Source organism: Triticum aestivum, chromosome 2D, assembly GCF_018294505.1.
Source record: "Triticum aestivum cultivar Chinese Spring chromosome 2D, IWGSC CS RefSeq v2.1, whole genome shotgun sequence".
Classification (NCBI taxonomy): Eukaryota; Viridiplantae; Streptophyta; class Magnoliopsida; order Poales; family Poaceae; genus Triticum; species Triticum aestivum.
Window position 1 is genome coordinate 65,671,982 of NC_057799.1, and position 21,191 is coordinate 65,693,172.

The 21,191-nt window shown below is 47.1% G+C and overlaps 1 protein-coding gene across 1 annotated transcript; it reads left to right on the plus strand.

Moving 5' to 3' along the window:
- Positions 1-18,270: 18,270 nt before the first annotated feature.
- On the plus strand, positions 18,271-20,095 carry LOC123048730 (uncharacterized). The gene is made up of 2 exons (XM_044471773.1): positions 18,271-18,373; positions 18,496-20,095. Exon 2 carries the CDS (start codon positions 18,986-18,988, stop codon positions 19,760-19,762), a length of 777 nt encoding a protein of 258 aa, XP_044327708.1. The 5' UTR covers positions 18,271-18,373; positions 18,496-18,985; the 3' UTR covers positions 19,763-20,095.
- Positions 20,096-21,191: the final 1,096 nt, after the last annotated feature.

A 21,191-nucleotide genomic window follows, 5' to 3' on the forward strand; every position in this document is an offset into this window, starting at 1 on the left:
ACTTGGTCTTGTTTTCATGCATAGGATTTTGAAAAGTAGGTCCAGGTGGATGTTTTGCTCCATTCCTTTCAACAAAATGCATGAATAATTGAATAGTAGAGTGCCATAGGAAAATTTCCTATTGTTATGGTTTTCCGCTGAACCAAAATAGCTCTAATGGATTGTCATGAATGTAGAGTAATAAGTGATGCGACAAGTGTACAACCTCTTTGCCGTAGCCGTGTCGACCTCAGCATCATTGGGTTGGTCGCTGAAGAAGTTGAGGCAGAGGTGGTTGTCGGAGGTGTGGAGGAAGATCTGAGGAATCTGTAGATGGCGTCCAGGGCACTGCTCTGTTGTGATGGATTGTTCCGTCGTTGGAGCAGCTCCGGTGAGCCGTAAGACACCAAGGCTGAAGCAGCACAAGACAGACATCGTTAATTTCAAGTGGGATTCTAATAGCATCTTCAATAGATGATGTAAAATGCATTACCAAAAAGTGACAGATGTAAAATTTACATCACCAAAAACCACCTGACTAAAACAGATAAGGTAAAAACTGTTGACTCTGAACTTAACTGTCGAAACTGAAATTTACTGTGGAATCTGAATGTTACTGTCGAAACCGCCTCACCGCCCCGAAACAACTCCCCACTGCCGGTCCACCGCCACCCCGGCCAGCCCTCTAGCCCCCCCCCCCCCGCGCCAAGCTTTTTCTCCGGCGATCCCCACGCCACCGCCCCACCACCACGCCCCCCACCTCCGGCGAGCAGCACCCCACCCAGAACCCTAAGATAGATAGTGGGGTACCTCTCCGGCAAGCCCCCCTCCCCGCTGCGGGCGGTTCTTCCTTAACTCCCGCGAGACCCCCCACCCCCTGAAAATTGACTGACCCAAAAGTCGATTCAGTCGACTGAAGTATAGCTAGATCGAAGCAGAGCAGCAGCATGAGCGAGGGGGAGAGCAGCAGCAGCAGCAGCGCGAGCGAGCGAGCGAGAGCAAGAGCAGCAGCAGCAGCATGAGCGAGAGCCAGAGCAACAGCAGCTGGGCGAGCGAGCGAGACCGGAGCAGTAGCAGTAGCACGAGCGAACGAGCAAGAGCGGGAGTAGCAGCAGCTGATCCGGCTGGTATGGCCGTTGCCGCCGAAGGGGCCTCGCACTGGGGGAGAGCCGCCGTGGAGATGTCGCCCGCGGCGCCGGCTTCGAGGTAGCTGCTCCATGGGGTGCGGGATGGAGCATCATCGGCGCCGGGAGGTCGAGTTAAGGAGAAGGTGCAATGCGATGAGTGTATAGCCTCTTTGGTGGCGCCCACTAGGCCTCGGCTTCGTCCGAGGAGTCGGTGAGGATGTTGCGGTTCCGGTGGAGCAGGTTAAGGCGGCGCTGTGGGGATGGAGCAGCCGCGATAGACGAGGCGATCGTCGGAGCAGCTCCTTGGAGGTGGAGGACGGGGCGGCTGAACCGGCGGGACGACGGATCCTCATCCGGGGAGGTGGATGAGGGACGTCGAGTTGTTGCGGTGGACGACGTCGTCGGGGAAGAGGCTCCGGCTAGGCAGCGGTGAGGTGGCAGACGAAGGAGGGTCGGGTTTCGTGGCTGGAGCGGAGAGGTTATGGCGGCTAGATTTCGAATGGCGAAAAGGAGGCGATGGGAGGGGGGAACCATGACTTAGGGACGCGCTTGTCCAAAATGTAGGGTGTGTTACAAAAGTACCCCCACCGATTTGAACTAGCGGCCATTTCGGCTCAGGGTTAGAAGGGGGTTTCGCATGTCGGGATTTGGCAGCTGGAGGGAGTTTTCGCGCGCGTTATAATTTTGGGATAGCAAGGCGCGGGTTGTGAAGGCGCCAGTTTTGGGAGCACGATATCAGAATTTTCGGGATATAACAAGGCGCGGGTTGAATTTTAGGGACAAGCCTAACGTGTAATATTGTACTTGTACATACCAAATCAATTCACACTTCCCTCAACGAGAAAAAAGAAAAAATAAATAGTATTCACACCACACAAAGAGAGTCTTGTCTCATTTTACTATACAAATGCTATTCAAAGCTACTCCCTCCTTTCATCTATATAGGGCCTAATGCGTTTTTTGAGGCTAACTTTGACCAAATATTAGAGCAATAATATATGGCATGCAACTTACACAAAGCACACCGTTAAATTCATGTGTGAAAGGAGCTTTCAATGATATAATTTTCTCATTGTGCATGTCATGTACTATTAATCTTGTCAATAGTCAAAGGCGGTCTTAAAAAATGCATTAGGCCCTATGTAGATGAAAGGAGGGAGTATGAATCCAGGTTATGTCCAATTAAATTTTTTCGCTGGTTGTATAATGCATGTAACCTACTCACGCCAACATTTTAGTGCATTCCAAATGTCTATACTACCGCTGCAATTCAAACTGAATTTAAATTCGTTTCTCTATTTCAATAAGAATCTACAATCATGATTGTTGCCAACTTCAACCATCATTCGTGTATTACCTTAACAACACAACACATGATTACTATGGAGATAGATATTTACTATGTGTACTATATGAACTCGAATTCAATTTTTTGAATACATTGATGTTGATTCCAAATAATAGTACATTTTATGTACTAACTAGATATTCATAATCTAAACCATGTTCCATATGTACACCGTGTTTATCACACAAAGTATAGTGCCCCGCTCCCTACATTATGACAAGTATTTAGCCCTGAGCTGCAAAAGCCACACATTAGCCCAAATTATAATCAATGTTCTACATTATGGAATCTTCTTCAAGTATCCGTATCCACTTTTTTATAATGAATTATGATCTGTGTTCGTCTTTAACACCTTCATGATCCTCTTCTCTTTGTAGCTAGCTAGCGCTAATTTTCTATTGTGCATGCACCCGCCCGCCCCCTCTCACCCTCCCTCAGCGTCCCCTCCATCGCGCACTTTCGTTATTTCTCTTTAGGTCGTTCACCCGTGGTGTGTGTAGGCCCCCCGGCTCCTTCTTTCCGTCACACACCAGTCGATATACCTCTCTAGCCAAGTGTGCCTACCACAAACACATACTTCCCCTCTTCTTTTCTCACCATCCATGCCCCCTATGTCCAATACAGTTCCACGCAGGTGCACACTCCCGCCCTCTTTTCATCGATCTCATACTCGTACACTCCTCCCCCTCGACATGGTAGGCCTCTCGCACCACCTCCTAGCCGCACCCTCTCCCACTGCCTGTCTCTCCGGACCTTATTTGCTTCCAACACATGCATGCATGTATACGTACCGATCTCCCTACATATAGCCAGGTCGACTATAATTCGTTTTCCCCACGCACCGATAGACTTACCTCACTAGTTATGTCTCTCCCTTTCTCGGACACACGACGGTTGATCTTCCTATGTAGTTACGTATGCTTACCACAACCATATCGTCTCCCCTCATCATCCTTGCATACCTCCTGACCCATCTCTCACACGCACATGCATTGACAGACAAACATCCCCGGCCCTCTCTTATTGATATTGCACTCGTACCCTCCGTTTGTCTAGCAGGCCTCTCCCACCATTTGTGAGATGCCACTCCACCACCAACCCTCTGACACTCTATCTTTTTCTTTCTCCCAACGTTATTCCTCAGCTACACATATCCATGGATGCCGATCGATCTCCCTCTATACATAGCTAGGTCTCTCTCCTTCTCCACAGATATACTAGTCGATCTACCTCTCTATAGTTAGGTATCAGCCCCCTCCCCCCCCCCACACACACACACCGATAGTCGAACATTCTAGGTAGGTATCCATCCCACAGAGAAAAACTGCACCTCTGCCCTGCCAAATTCCAGTAGGCCAGCCGCTGCTACCTCTTGAGCACTGCGTTGGTTTTCCCTTGAAGAGGAAAGGGTGATGCAGCAAAGTAGTGTAAGTATTTCCCTCAGTTTTGAGAACCAAGGTATCAATTCAGTAGGAGGCTACACGCAAATCCCTCGTACCTGCACAAACAAATATGAACCTTGCAACCAACGCGATAAAGGGGTTGTCAATCCCTTCACGGCCACTTGCAAAATTGAGATCTGATAGAGATAATAAGATAAATATTTTTGGTATTTTTGTTATATAGATTGAAAAGTAAAGATTGCAAAATAAAGTAGATCGGAAACTTATATGATGGAAAATAGACACGGGGGCCATAGGTTTCACTAGTGGCTTCTGTCAAGATAGCATAAGTATTACGGTGGGTGAACGAATTACTGTCGAGCAATTGATAGAAAAGTGAATAATTATAAGAATATCTAGGCATGATCATGTATATAGGCATCACGTCCGCAACAAGTAGACCGAAACGATTCTGCATCTACTACTATTACTCCACACATCGACCGCTATCCAACATGCATCCAGAGTATTAAGTTCATAAGAATAGAGTAACGCATTAGGCAAGATGACATGATGTAGAGGGATAAACTCAAGCAATATGATATAAACCCCATCTTTTTATCCTCGATGCCAACAATACAATACGTATCGGTTCCCTTTCTGTCACTGGGATCGAACACCGCAAGATTGAACCCAAAGCTAAGCACTTCTCCCATTGCAAGAAAGATCAATCTAGTAGGCCAAACCAAACTGATAATTCGAAGAGACTTGCAAAGATAACAAATCACACATAAAAGAATTTAGAGGAGATTCAAATATTGTTCATAGATAATCTTGATCATAAACCCACAATTCATCGGATCTCGATAAACACACCGCAAAAAGAGTTACATCGAATTGATCTCCAAGAAGATCGAGGAGAACTTTGTATTGAGAATCAAAGGGAGAGAAGAAGCCATCTAGCTAATAACTATGGACCCGAAGGTCTGAGGTAAACTACTCACACATCATCGGAGAGGCTATGGTGTTGATGTAGAAGCCCTCCCTGATCAATGCCCCCTCCGGCGGAGCGCCGGAAAAGGCCCCAAGATGGGATCTCACGGGTACAGAAGGTTGCGGCGGTGGAAATAGGGTTTCGTGGTGCTCTCAGATGTTTTCGGGGTACGTAGGTATATATAGGAGGAAGAAGTAGGTCGGCGGAGCTGCGAGGGGCCCACGAGGGTGGGGGCGTGCCCAGGGGGGCAGGCGCGCCTCCCTGCCTCGTGGCCTCCTCGCTTCTTTCTTGACGTCCACTCCAAGTCTTCTGGATTGCGTTTGTTCCAAAAATAACTCTCCCGAAGGTTTCATTCCGTTTGATATTCCTTTTCTGCGAAACACTGAAATAGGCAAAAAAAACAGCAATTTGGGCTGGGCCTCCGGTTAGTAGGTTAGTCCCAAAAATAATATAAAAGTGTATACTCAAGCCCATTAAACATCCAAAACATATAATATAATAGTATGGAACAATCAAAAATTATAGATACGTTGGAGACGTATCAAGCATCCCCAAGCTTAATTCCTGCTCGTCCTCGAGTAGGTAAATGATAAAAACAGAATTTTTGATGTGGAATGCTACCTAGCATATTTCTCAATGTAATTTTCTTTATTGTGGCATGAATATTCAGTTCCGAAAGATTGAAGATAAAAGTTAATTATTGACATAAAAATAATAATACTTCAAGCATACTAACTAAGCAATTATGTCTTCTCAAAATAACATGGCCAAAGTAAGTTTATCCCTACAAAATCATATAGTTTGGCTATGTCCCATCTTCGTCACACAAAATATTCAAATCATGCACAACCCCGGATTCATCCAGGCAATTGTTTCATACTTAAGAATTTTCAAACTTTTTCAACTTTCACGCAATACATGAGCGTGAGCCATGGACATAGCACTATGGGTGGAATAGAATATGATGATGAGGGGTTGTGTGGAGAAGACAAAAAGAGAGAAAGTCTCACATTGACGCGGCTAATCAACGGGCTATGGAGATGCCCATCAATTGATGTCAATGTAAGGAGTAGGGATTTCCATGCAACGGATGCACTAGAGCTATAAATATATGAAAGCTCAACAAATGAAACTAAGTGGGTGTGCATCTTCCCATCTTCCCACGTTGCTGCATGTGAATCTTCTTTAGTTGTTTGCTTAAAACGTATCTCGTCTGGCGTACTTTCCATCTTGCAATCTCATCCTCAAACCATTTTTGATAAACCACCATGCTGCTATCTTTCCCTTATTACATGGAATATGCTTCTTTTTTGTCGGCGTATGTGTCTTCAACTCGTGTTATTGGCCAGTAATTGTTTCCTTTCTACCTCTTTTTTGCAAACAAGGCTATCCATTTCACCTCGTTGCTATTGCGACCTTTTGGTGAACTGCACAAATCACTTTTTTCTTAAGAGTGTTTTGTGCAGTTCCTCCGAAATGTCACACGGGCAACGTTTTTACATTTCTGTGGGACTGCAGAAAGGGAGATTGGTTTTGCTATCCTCCTCATCCAACTCCGTGCCTAATCTTCTCCAACAAGTAGTTAGTCCTAAAGAGAGATCGCATAGTTGATTGGCTTCTATTTGTGTGTGTTATGTTTCATCATCTAGTTCCACTATTATTGTAATCACACTAACTGGATATCTTTGCAAACAGGGATGGTCAGCTCGATTTTAGTGGAGCTGCACAAAATGATCGGATTGTGGTGTCCTCCGTACACCCCTTTTTTGGCTACAGAGCTGGGTGAAACTAGCTGCCAAGCAATGAACACCGTGCCCAGGAAATGGACCCATGCCTACGAGCAGCATCGATCAATTATATATTTTTCTTTATTTGTACACCTTCTCACAACTTTGTCTTAAGTTGTGATGTGAATATTGGCGCTGATCTGCGAACCATTGAGATGCATTAGCAGCCATTGTAGTTTCATTTGTATTTGATGGAATGTTGTAATGAGATAATCTTGAGGCAAGAGGACACATGAATCCTAAGTTGAAACTTTTTTTCCTGCGGGAACCAAAGTTGAAACCTTCATATCATCACAGTACAATTTCATTAAAATTATGCGTACATATAAACAAATCCTGAAGGATTGATAGCAATGCCAGAAACAATTCAACTTCGTTTCGTCGACATGTGGGACATCCTTCATCCGGCTCCACCTGTCGTGCAGCAATATTGAGTGCACAACTGCAGGGAAAGATTCACCCTAGTCGTTGTGCCGCATTAGTAATGACTAGTGAGCAGTCAAATCACAGAGCCCCACCTTCGCCACAATAAGTTGCTCGGACGAAGCAACCGTCATTTCTCTCTTCCTTGAATCCACTGGTACTCCCATATTCCCAGAGTAATAAGTTGCTCAGGCGAAGCAACCATCACTTCACCTTTCCCACAGTAAAAGTACCTCCTTGGGCCCACTGAAAAATCACTTTTCTCTCTCCATCAAGTGCATTTATTGTCAATCTAACCCTGTCACCGAAACACCTCTTTGGCTACAGTTAGTTCAGGGTTAGTCATGAGTTAGTCTAACCTCTAGCTAAGTTAGAGTATCCAAACAGGAGCAGTATAGGACATGCAAGTTGCTCAAAGCATACAGTCAAATTCGTACGTGAAAGGATCTTTTTTCTTTTTGAAAACGGAACGTGAAAGGATCTTCGAATGATATAATTTTCAAATTATATAAAATCTTATCAATAGTCAAAGGCATCCTCGAAGAATACATTAGGCCCTACTCCCTCCGTCTAGGTGTATAGGTCACCTTACGAAAACCAAATTATCCCAAAATACTTAGGCGCGGTGCATTAACTCCCACCTCGTTTCTTGTTTCTTAACATATCCACCAATAAGAGATGTGGGGCGTGCATATTTTCAGTGACTTAGACTACCAAACATGACATGCAATGGTTAGTTCATTGCATGCAATGCTATTAATTAGCAAATAAATATTAATTTCTCTCGTTTTCCCCTCTTCCTTTGTCACAATGCACAATCTAAGATGACTTATTCACTAGACGGAGGGAGTGTATAAAATCTTACCAATAGTCAAAACCAAGTGTTACTACTACACCAAACAAGTTCAAAACGAGAAACTGGACCCCACTCACGGCACGACACGCCTGTCTCGTTTGGTCTGTTGGTCAAAGCGCTTCCTCTTCTTGGCATAACAATAGAGTACAGTAATTTTTTTAGAATGCTCTTGGCATGTCGCTAACATGTGATGAGTTAACCGACCTCAATAGACGGCAAAAACGCCAGCCCGCTGCACTTTGAGAGAGACGAGGAGCGAGAAGCGATACGGGCTGGTGGATTACTAGAGCTAGGTGTCGCACGGAGGCCAAGAAATATGGTGATAGCGTGGGTTGGCCATGTACAGTATGATGTAACTACACTGGGCTGCCGTGTTTCGTACTCTTCCGGTCTACTGTGGAGATGATTGGTTGATTTTATATCGCTAAATAATATAAAATATTATGAGTGCAGACACTCCACCACGAGGTTTCTTGCTCCTTCTCGGTTGTCGAGAATCTATGTTCTTCCACTCTTTTTTTTACATGAGCTTTGTTCATCCTTTTGCCAACACGCGAGACATCTAACATCAAGGTGCACGTGTCATGCAAGAAAATAGAGATAAGCAGTGCGTAAGTGAGTCATGCACTACGATGGCACCTAGTACTACGCAATATTTTTCCTCATCGATGGCACGTGAATAGTACACATACTCAATGACGGAGCACGGGATGGTAGCCATGGACATGGTTGGCCGTTTTTGGAGAGAGTACTAAATACGTATTAAATTTGATGTGTCCCATCAACTCGCAGAACGACGAGAAGCACACACTGAATGACGGAGCACGGGATGGTAGCCATGGACATGGTCAACCCTTTTTGGAAACTAATGCACTACTTTTGATGTGTCCGGTCTACTCACAAACGAGGAGAAGCTTTGCTTACTAGTAGTACACTATCTACTGTAGTACCATCATCAATGTTCGACTTCCGGAAGAGGCGAAGTGCCAAGCGCACGGTCACCTACTCACAGTATAACCGGCCGTGTTTGCACTAATTTTTTAACGTAGTACCTGAGTGTATTGCTCCAGTGGTCATCACATGTGAGCCAATCGATTCGCACCCTTCCACGCTCCATTTTGTCTTGCGTTCCTTCCTCTGTCCAGAACGCTGACAAGTGGGCCCAATGCTCATGTATGCCAACGTGGTAGTTAATTATTTTGCAAGAGTCAGCTATCACACCCTTTCGATGCCACGTCAATGTACCCACTAGAAACAAGTTATACTTGTTCAGTTCAACCGCCTCCCTAGGTGTTTGGAGAGGAATTGGCCAGCGCGAGGCGGTTCTATAGGTGGGCAGGCGGCAAAAAACAGGGGAAAACGCGTGAACTAGCTAGATGAGGGAGGGAAGCTTCTACATTCGCAAGGGACGTGGCATTGGCTATTGGGCGGCAACATGCGAGTAGATGTACACTCTTAGTCAACATGGGTTGAATACATGCCACATTTTTGGAGGCTGAAATGTGGGCCAATAGGTCGAAGCCAACGCAAGTCGTTGTCAACTTAGTCAACAAATGATTGTAACATCGTTAGCCGTTGGATTTACATCCAACGACCGGCATCCATCTTCAATCTCTCGTCTTCTTCCTCCAGCGCCGCCAGGACCACCTGCTTCCGCCTCCTGCTGCTAGCAGCTCTGCTTAGCACGCTTCGCTGTGAAGCGCTACTCCACCGTTGGCCAGGCCATCCCTCCACCCCTCCACACGTCATGTTCTTCTCCATCGACTGCCGAACCACACCACACCAGAACCAGTTAACCCTCGTACACCTCTCCGTCTGTGACTCTACTCCCGCGTCTTCCCATCTCCGGCTCGTTGCTGTCTGGGGCCTCGCCGTCGTCCACCACCTTGGATGCGCTCGGCGCGGAGTGGTCAACGAACGACACCATCGGAAGTAGACTGTGCGTGGAGAGGCTGACAGCTGGGTCCACGGCCGCACGCAAGGAAATGCCTCCTTATTACGCGCAAAATAATGATTCCTCCACGTGACAGCTGGGACCCACCGGAAGGGCCTCTGTATTTTGCGAAAAAACGTTCCCACCGCTGCCAGGTCGGACCCACCAGCTATATCTTCGCACGCAAGGAAGTGCCTCCTTATTACGCACACAAAAATGAATACCCCCTGCTAGCTGGGACCCACAATAGTGGGAGGCTGACTTGTGGGCCAACTAAGTTGACGGGGACGGAGGGCTTTGTCAACTTAGTCAATATGAACGATTCTAGCTCCAGTGATCGTATGATGTCCATCCAATGGCCGTAGTGCTTCTTCAACCTCTGGTCTTCTTGCTCCAGCCACCCAAACCAGCGCCGGTCGTGCCTCGTGCTCCTGCCTCCTGTGGCCGGCTGCGATGCTGCGGAGGCCTCACCGCCCCCTACTACTCCCACCGCTGGCCAGGCCATCCCTCTACTCACCCACACCCCATGTTATTCTGCGGCGACAGCAGCCTCACACCACAACGAACCAGTGAACCCTCATACTCCTCTACGCGTGGGCATCCACTGCCGCGTCTTCCCCGGCTCCGCGCCGTCCCCTTCCCAGGCCTTGCCGTCGTCCACCGCCCTGGTGCTCTCAGCGCGGCGTGGTCAACGTGGTCAAGGAACGGCTTCCATCGGACGTGGACTGTACGTGGAGAGGCTGACAGCTGGGTCCAAGGCCGCAGCAAGGAAGTGCCTCCTTATTACGCGTAAAATAATGATTCCTCCACCTGACAGCAGGGACCCACCGGACGGGCAACCGTATTTCGTGAAAAAAAAATTCCCCCCTGACTGCTGGGACCTACCAGCTACATCTTCGCACGCAAGGAAGTGCGTCCGGGCAAAAAAAAATGATTCGCCCCCCTGACTGCTGGGACCCACCAGCTACATCTTCGCACGCAAGGAAGTGCCTGACAGTCGGGACCCACCTGGTCGAAGCGTACGTAGCGTTGTCATTCTGGTCGCGAACCTCTACATACATACTAGTCGATGTAGAGGTGCGCACGTGTCGTAGTAGAGGCGTGCACGTAGCATGTACACGTACGTACAACGGCAGTGTGCAAGAAAGAAAATACGGCCACGTACATACATACGGTCTGGGTCTCGAATGCCTACTCGTGCATACGTACGGCCAGGGCTCGTGTACATGGCTGGGTTGGAACCGAGAAACTGCGTCGTCGTCGTGTTCATGGGGAGCCAACCGGCTGGGTCGGAACGGAATGCGTCATCGTGTTCATCGGGAGGGCTTGGATGGAACAGCCGATGGAAGCGAGGCCTGGCATACCACAGAACGGAGGAAACAGCCTTGTGTTTGACCGGCCATGGTCGAAACGGGATCCTGTTGATCGGGAGGGGTGTGGCGTACCGCAAAACGGAGGAAACGGACTTGTGTTGGAGCGCTACGGTAGAAACAGGGGTCCTGTTCATCGGGAGGGGTGTGGCATACCGCAAAACGGTACTCCAGGGGATACTGTTCATCTCCACCGTTGACCCCCTCCAGCCTCCACGGGCTACTGTTCATCCACCGTCGACCTTCTCCAGCCTCCACCTGCGACTGTTCATCCACGGGCTCCTGTTCATCCAGCCTCCACCGCGCGCTACTCCACCGGCTACTGTTCAACCAGCCCTCTCCACGGGCTCCTTTTCAACCACCCCTCCACGGGCTACTGTTCATCCAGCCCTCCACCGTCTACTGTTCATCCAGCCCTCCACGGGGTCGTCCTGTTCATCCAGCCCTCCACGGGGTCCTGTTCATCCAGCCCCAACCGGCTCGATCGATCGGGGTCCTGTTCATCCAGAGGCAACACCACGGGGTCCTGTTCATCCACCCCCACCGGGAACTGTTCATCCAAACCCCCCCCCCCCCCAGCAACGCTCGCTGTTCATCCAGAGGCAGCATCGATCGACTTCAGTTAGCAGCAGTAGCGAAGGAATCGCTTGATCGGGTTCAGTTAACAGCCATCGATCGATCGCTCGGGTTCAGTAACGCGTAGCCTGCAGTGCAATCGCTCGGGTTCAGTAGGCGAACGCCTCGCTCGGGTTCAGTTAGAGCCCAACGCATCGCACCCACGTGTGTGCATGTACGAGAGAAACGCGCAAACCTCCATGCATCGCTCGGCCCCGACCACCCACCGTAACCGGGAACACCCCGATATTTTCCTCGCCCTCGCTTCTACCACGGGTTTTTCCGTCATGGACGGCCCGAATAATGTCATGCAGCTGCGTCTCCGGCCCGCCCAGGACGAAAAGCCCATTTTCTGTCATGATTTTTTGTCATAGAAGTAGGAGCCCACCACATCTATGATGATACCGGGTTTTGTCACAATTATCATCATGGAAGTGTCATAAGTATGACAGATTTTTTTTTGTTCGGCCCAAAATGTCACGGATGTGTCTTTTTTTTGTAGTGTATACAGCATACCTAAGGAACTACTGCAACAAGGTCATTGCGATGATTCCTACTGATGTAGTTCCGGCTAAACACCTTCTGTTACTATCAGATAGTTTCATTATGCTATCACACCTACAAACTTCATCACTGATTTGTAGGAGTATTAGCAGAGAAGAAGATTATTGAAAATTCCTGGTTCCCTATATGATCTCTATAGGATAAAGTCCTGAAGTCAAAACCACGTACACAATCTAATCCCAGTGGTTCTATTTTGTGATCACAAATCAAACTGAATACATTGATATGAGAAACAGAGAAATGACACTATTACTCCATCAAGCAATTAGACAAGACCGTCAAATCAAAATAAGTAAAAGATAATTAGCATGCTCTTGTATCAGTCACCATATATATGAAGGGAAAATGTCAGACTCCAATTGATATTAAGAAAAAATGGTGAAAAAAGAACATACGATGCAATCTGTCAAACACCTTGTGAGCAGAGTAGAATGAGATGGAGGGATCAGTAAGTGGCTTGACCTGCACAGTGGTGTGACAAGCAAACAACTTCATATGCGATGCTATATGCCATAGCAATCATCAATGATTTACAATTAAACTGCAAAGTTTCCTCACCTGCTCCTGCATGTTCGTCTTCTTCACATCAGCAGCTGGCCTTGCCCCCTGACATCACCACCCGGTACCACCTCCTAGAGATATGATAGTCTGTCGGTGACCTACATACAAGCACCAACAACATCAAGAATCAAGATCCAGTATTTCCACCATCTACCCATCGAACTATCAAGAACCAAGTAACCCAGTCAAGAACTCTGCAGCGGTAGCGACCTTATAGGACGATGGAGTAACCCAAGATGAGACACCGCCACTGCTATGATAACATGCTCCTTTTACCGCCCTCCATACCCAACCTGAAATGAAGACCCTAAAAATATCAATATAATCTCCTAAAGAAAATATGGAAGTGGCAGATACAAATGACTTCATCCCAGCACTCAGCTTGGCAAAGATAATTAATAGTATATTTCTCAGAGAATCCTGGTCAGAATCACAACTGATCAGTCATGTCTCCTAGCTGAACACCCTCTATACTTATATACTGGAGATTTACCTGATTGGATTTTGCAAAAGAAGAGTCTCCACAGAAGAAATGCACGTCAGGGTGAGTGCGTTTTACATCACGCTCAATCTGCTCGATCATCTGTGAATACTAACAAAAGATATCAATATTGGAGTGATGCAAAATGGACACCATATGCATTTGCAAACATTGTGAGAGCACATATATACAGTCAAAAAGAAAAGTTAAATGCTTCTTAAACTAAAAGGAAAATCCACGTATTTGAACCTTAATAGCAATTGCTTCAAATAGCTTGGGCTTGGTTCTGAGACCTGCGCCGTTGGCAGTGGATCAGGCGCAGCTCCACCCCGTGCTACTTCTCCAGAGGAGAAGAGAGCCGGTCAAAGAGGAGAGGAAGAGGCGTGGCTGGAGGTTGGCTAGGAGAGAGCCGCCTTGTATCTGGGCGACGGAGGAAGGAGGCGTCGATGTAGAATCGGGGCCGCGCAGTTCGGCGCCGCCCAGACCATGCACCATCGCCCGCTGGTTCTCCAGATCGGAACCGGCCGCGGTGCCGCCATATCGGCACGTCACAGGAGCCGCCACGGGCAGAGCAGAGCGGAGATGGCGGGGCGTAGAGGATCCAGCGCCATGGAGATGCGGGCAGAGCAAGGGGGCTGAGTCGCGGGCAGAGCAGGGGAGCTGAGTCGCGGGCGGAGCTGGGGAGCTGAGTCGCGGGCGGAGCTGGGCGCATTGAGTAGCAGGCGGCGGCGATGGCGGTTTTGGGGGAGAGGAGGAGAGGAGAGGAGAGAAGGTTGCGTGGGGCAGGAAGAGAAAATTAAATAGTAGATTCTGGAGTGACCCCTCCGATTTCCTTTTTCCTCTTCCATCCAATCGCCAACGTATTTATTTTGTCGTATTTGTGATGATGTGGAACGAGCGAGGGGGCACCATTAGCGCAACCCTTATTGGGTTTAATTCCGGTTGGTACATGATGTGGGCTGGCAACGTCGGCCATTTTGTGCAAACGACACCACACCGCTCCATGGGGCTAACACAATTTTCCCCTAATGTGGAATACTGCCTCATACGGGCCACATACCGCACCATACAACTGTGTGCTTCAATCCCGATGCGAACGAGCTCGTGGAGATAAGGTGAGCATGCAAGGACGGGCACGCCTATGAATTTCCGGTAATCTAAGAGAGCGGCGATAGAGGACATGCTCGCCTGCTCCTGGAACGTGTGCCAATGAGACATCGTAGCATCCACGTACGAAATAAATGCGATCATATGGAGAAAAGTATGATACGAGAACGGCCGAAATGATGGAACCGTCATGACGCCCTTCTATCTATGCCGTTGGTACGTGATGCAACCCGACGGTTCGTAAAATGTCACAAGTAGCGCCATTTTTTGTAACCAATATGCAAATGTGACGTCGTACGTCGAACGCCCCTCTCTTTACTCGGCCCTTGAAGGAAAAAAACATATCCCTTGCGGCACCGCACAAGCTTCGGAGCTCAGAGCTATGGTGATGGCGGAGGAGGAACACGATGGAATTGAGTTCCTATCAAATCCCCTTGATAGGTATGTTCCATGCATCACAAAAATGATGGACCTAAAAAACGTTACAGGGTTCGCGTTGGGCATGCACCAACTGAACGCCCACCATGTGCTGGCAGGATAAGTGCCCTGGAGAAAGCATTGAGAGGTTATGGAAATAAGAAGACTGACACAATCATTGTCACCGCGGTTGGAAACAACTTTGATTCATTCGATCGGGGAGGCATATGACTTTTACAATCTGTATTCCTAGGAAATTGGGTTTGGGATAAGGTATGGCAAGATCATGCTTAATGTTGAGAGAACGAAATGCATGCAGGAGATCGTTTGTGGTCGCTTGGTATGCACTATTTTCAAAATTGCTGTCAATGTAACACCACACCTAGTGTATCTTTTGTAAAATGTCAACTAAAACAATCTCACACTATATGTTTTAACTTTTTTTGCCTAAAAATTTGCAGGGGGTCCCCAAAAGAAGCAACACACGTTCCTGCCGTTGTTCCATGGATGAGTGAAGGGTTGTCGGTGGCCGCGAGCAGCTCGTGCGAAGAAGTTTGTCCTGATGTCATGTCGACGGTTCTTGATCTAAATGGTTTGTCGGACAGCGACAACACGTGAGTGGATTCCGGCTAGTCAACGAGGAAAGACGACCCACAGTCACTAGGATCGACGCAAAGGTGAGCTTCCACCCGTAGTGATGGTGTCATGTTGCCCATGTCGAGGGGTGTTGTCGATTTGAGATGCGATTACAAGCGAGTCGATATGCTGATTTATTGTTCTAAAATTTGAATGCAGATTTCGCATTGAGCAACGTCGCCATGCGCCGGGAGGGTATGTGCACCGGAGAAGACTTGAGGACTCACGGAGAAGAAGAGAGGCAATTTAATTGTTCCTGGAGTTGGGGCTACATTGGACTCGCTAGGTCAGATGTACGACTTGTACAGGTGTAATCTCGGGAATTGGATTTGGTATCTGGTACAGCAAGAGAGATTGAATGTTGAGCCCACAAAATGCATGCAAGAGTGTGTAAGTGCGAGCAGAAAGTTTTTCTGAACCGTTGTGTATATTTCCTGACTGTGAAAATGGTTACTTATGTCTGCTCCAGTGGATACCAAAGAAGATAAGAGCAATACTAGATCATGTTGATGCGAGCGCCCTACAATGATACATCTCTGGAGCAGCACGCAAGAGATTTACAGTCGGGCAATGTTCGAGAAGTTCGGTAGGAGGTAGGGCGATAAAAGATTGAAGAGGCAGAGAAAGGCGTAAAATACGTGAAGTGGCACCATCCACAGAAGCATGATAAATGGTGCCACATCGTTTATGAGGTGCGCATGGAAGATGAGAGTTTCTCTGCGAATGTGGAAATTTCGAGCATAGCGGGCTATTGTGCTGCATGTTGTGAAGGTACATCGCACAGAACTATTTTCGTTTGGTTCTGAATTCCGCTGGTGGTTACTCCACTGATAAACTTGCTGCTCAGGTCAAGGGGAGTGCCATCGGTAATTTAGCTGGCCTCTTCGCACTGCTTCGGAAACACAGGCCAGGGAGACCAACTAGCAGTCGAGACAAGCCTCTGTTCGTTGACTGAGCGTTGAAGAGCTCAAAGAAGAAAGAGAAAGAGAATATTGGGGAGACAGTTGGGTGTGGTTCAAGCAAGCGAACCCGGTCATGTACCATCTGTAGGAAGAAATGGAGGAAAGCGCACGACCTGCCCCTACCGGGTCGACATGCCAAAGAAGCCGGGGAAAGAGCTGACATGAACAAATTGTGGTGTTGGTTGGTTGGGTACCGGAGGAACACTTGCGGCAATGCTAACATCGTGCTTCACAAGGTGCCGCCTGCATGAGGCTGATGTAGTTGATATTGCAATTTGAAGATTTGCAAAATATATATATATATATATATTGTATCTGAATAAACAAATTTTCCTGTAACCGGAATGTACTGAATTTTTTCCTCTAAGAGAAAACAATGTCGTAGTGAGGTGCCTGAATAAAACTGTAGGAGTTTGCGTACTAGGAGGAGGAGTAGGAACTCGTTTAGATTTCGAATGTTTGATTCAAAGCTCCTTGGGAGGCAAACCCGGCGGCGCCTGTACTACCGCGGTGATTAGCTGAAGTATTGAGTGGGCTGCCCGTATCAGAAGACGCGGCGAGCGATGGAACCTCCACACTGCAGTGATACTAGCTGGGAACTACGGCTTCCAGATAAAAACCAAACAATGAGCAGTTATGTCGGTTCTTGGCACACTTGCTGCACCTACTGAAGCGTACAATGGATAACGGCGATCCAGGGAGGGCTGCACATCGTTGGTTGCATGGACAACTCCGGTGATGGTCGCGGTGTTACCATGCAGAGAGGTGTGATGCAAGTAAGGTGCCGGCTTTTGGCATTGAATCGGATCCGCCGATCGTAGACTGCATGCAGCAGTCGTCTGATTCACACCGTTTCTGGTGGGTGGTGTGGCTAGATAAGTGACCGGTAGGAGGTACTGTGGTGGCCCACGCGTCTTGTGAATTGTGGTATGCGCCGTGCCGGGATGGTGCAGGTGTGAAACGTCTCTCTCGCGTCAAGTTGGGCCGCGGGGTACAAGATGGATGTGGCCGTCAGCATCCAAACGACGTCACGGTACCATTGTCTAACCCGTTACGTTATTAAAAACGGCTATGTCCCACAAAAGTTTGCTGTGTCAGATCTGCATGGCGTCCAACGGTGAATGATAACGTGACCAGGCGAGGACGAGCGCGCCTATGAGTTTTCCTAAGATTAGCCACTTCTTCTATATGTTTTTATTTTGACCGACATTTTTGTTTTGGTTGGTTTTATTTATTTTGAAAATGTTCAAGAATTTTAAACTATTCATGAATAAGTAAAGACTTTTTGTGAGATTTAAAATGTTAATAAATTTTTGTGTGTGTACTAAACAATTGCCGCGAACTTTTAAGACATAATCTAGGATTTTGATATGATTTTTTTTAAAATTATGAATAATTTTTTAAAGACCTGAGAATTAAAAAAGCTTAAAAATTCGAATAAATATGTATCTATTTAGAAAATGAAAAATAGAGAAGAACAGAAAAAGTAAAAAGGATTAAAATAAATGAAATGGACAATGAATGAATATAAAAGTAGACAAAAATAAAAAGCCTAGCAGAAACCCAGAAAATAGGGGGGAGTGGGGTGGGCATGGGCCGGCTCCCGTAGTCGGCGAAGGAGGGGAAACTGGGAAACAAAGGGCCAACTGGCCCAGCAACGGAGCGGTGGGAGCGTTAGGTCTATATCAGAACCTCACGCACCTTCTTCCCCTCCTTCATCCCCTTCTCCCTCTCCCAAACTCCAGTACATTTCTCTCTCTCTCGCCGACTCCGACATCCCGGTTTGTCCGCTGCCTGCTGAAGGATCCCTGCCTGCTCCCTCCCTTGGCCAGTTATGACCCTGATTTCCGATTCTATTTCTCTACATATGTGGATTCTTCATTCGATCTCACCTGGAGAAGACGCCGATATCAACAATTAACTAGTCCATGCTCTTCTTTTATTATTTTTCAGTTCATTCAAATAGAAGAAAGGAAAAAGAAGCCAGATTTCTGTCTATTACTTCCTCAATTTCGAATTACTTGTCGCATGTATGGATGTATTTAGATGTATTGTAGTTCTAGGTACATCCATTTCTGCGAGAGTAATTTGAAACGGAGGGAGTAGATCGGGGGAGGCAGAGAGAGATTTGAAGCGGAACCATGAATCGCCGTTTCGTCAATCTGCTGGTCAATAGGTTGTGCGCCCCTCGACCCGCTTACAGGCTGCACTGCATCGACCCCGCAACCTTGTTTTACCCTACCGGATCGCCACAGCCAGCAGATCCAGCTGCCATAAACCACAGCGCTCCAGCTCCAGCTCCAGCTCCTGGGAGGTTGCCTGCGCCCACCATATCCTTCGACTGGCCCTGCAAGCCGCACCAATCAACATCATTGCCGTCGACCACGAGGGCCGCACGCTCCTCTACGACACCGCCTCCAGGGCTGTCCGGGCCTTGAACCCGATGCAACCCCCTCTGCGGTCATACAACATATTCGTCACAGTAGGCGACAGCCTGTATGTCATGGCGACCGAGGCTGGCTTGCGATCCCGGCTTATATGGTTCCATGCTCTCATCTACGGCCAGCCGCCGGATTTCATAGGTCAGCAGGACTGGTACTGGCGTCCTCTCGACCTGCCTTGCTTTGATTATGAGGGTGGTCATTACAAGTCGGATCTGCCTCACTCTGAGTACGACTCGGATGCTGATGACGACTGGAATGCTGATTACACGGATTCTGCAGATGTTACAAACACCAATGAGTCGCCACACCCCTGTGCGATCTGTGCCTACACGGTGGTTGGTAATTCACAGATCTGGGTATCCACACTGGGCGCTGGCACGTACTCCTTTGACATCATGAGTGGCACGTGGAGCAAGGTCGGCACGTGGGTGCTGCCGTTCAGAGGCCGTGCTGTTTACGTCCCCGAGCACAACCTCTGGTTTGGCTTCTCAGATAAAGACGATCAGCTCTGTGCGGTTGACCTTGCTCTGACGCAGCCGGTGCTGCAGAAGGTGTTAGAAGACCCACCTCTGCCCGAGGCGTGTTCCCCGATGGCTTCCCATCTTCTTCATTTGGGTTCTGGGCTTCTGGCAAGTTGTGCGTGCAAAGGCTGTTCCAGAAGACACAGCAGGGGAGCCTTCTTCAGTCAGTTCCCAGTGATGAGAAAGATGAAGGTTTTGCCGTGCTTGCTGGTGTGGAAGTTCGGCGCGATGATGGCATTGGAGACCTTCAGATGATGAAGCACAAGTCCATGCGTTATGGTTTTGATGAAAATGGCGTCAAGCTGCTGTGATATTGCAAGCGGGTTTAAAGCAAGGACTTCTTTTAAAAAATCTTTTAGGCCAGTTTTTGTTTGTATATTCTGCTATCTGTGGAAATTTAACTTGGCTGATTTGTTGAATTACTGTGGGACTAGAATCGGACTAGAATCAAGTTATGTCTGTTGTACGTTAGAGATTTCCTGCAATCCTCTTATGCAGAGTCTTAAGTAACTAGAAGGATATATGATATGCGCGCTTTGCTGCGCCCGTAAAGACTAATGAATAGACAAACATGTCTTATTGATGCAAGTTATCTTCATTTCTTAGATGAGTAGCAAAGTACATAATTTTTTATTCCATTCAAATCTATTTACGGATACATCAAAATATGAAGCAAAAAAATGTGCATTGTTAATTACCAAAGACACTGAACATTTTACAACATTGAGTATCATCAAGGCAGCTCTCAACATTCATGCATCTTCACTCGTGTGACTTTTTTTTTCTGCAAAGCTTACTCACAAACAATGAAGTTAATCAGTAGTGGGCAACATGCAATATCTTTGCAATCTTGACAGATAGTGATAAAAGGTTGTTCAAGATTCTCTGGCTTTTCGAGAGTATAGTATAGCTCTAGGCATAAAGTTCGCTTCCTGTCACACAAACATACAAAAGGAAAATTTAATCCCAACAATTGCAGGACACAATTTGTAAGGAAGAGAAGAAATTGTTAGTACATAATGTGAGAACAATTTGGTGAGGAACAATGAAGGAGATCCTGCCAAAAGTGTATCTTGACCAATCATATAACACATGATAACTCATGTAAGCATGAAATTCAATTCTAACTGGATACATAGATTCAAATTCAATTCATTAATTGTGGCAATTTTGAACAATATAATAAAACTGATTGACCAAGGGAAATGCTTACTGTACTATTGGACTTGGGGACTTCTATTGATGCAGCGCTGTTTAAGGCCAGCTAATAAATAGACATAGATCCTGAAAAATGCACCAAAGTATGTTAGGCTTAAATCAAGATTTATTTAAATGTAGACATCAACAATCAGCATGCTACACTTAGATCGGGTTGAAGCTCTCGAAACTGGCCGAGAATCTCACAATTGATGCTGCCAACATAGAAGGGTTTTTGCAATGTTTCTGCAAGATATGCAGATTTATTTGAAGTGTGTCAGTGAGACTACAAACAACTAATCCTGATACAACTCTAGCGGAACAAAAATAGTTCTTATAAATTTATAATACATGTCAGCTCTCCAATACAATCATGTTTGTCTGCTTGAGCAAAGACAGTCGGTGGAATCTCACCGAATGACGATGGTCATTGGGCCCTAAGATCAAAGATTTCTATTCTGGAGGATGCGGAACTTAATTAGGAGTA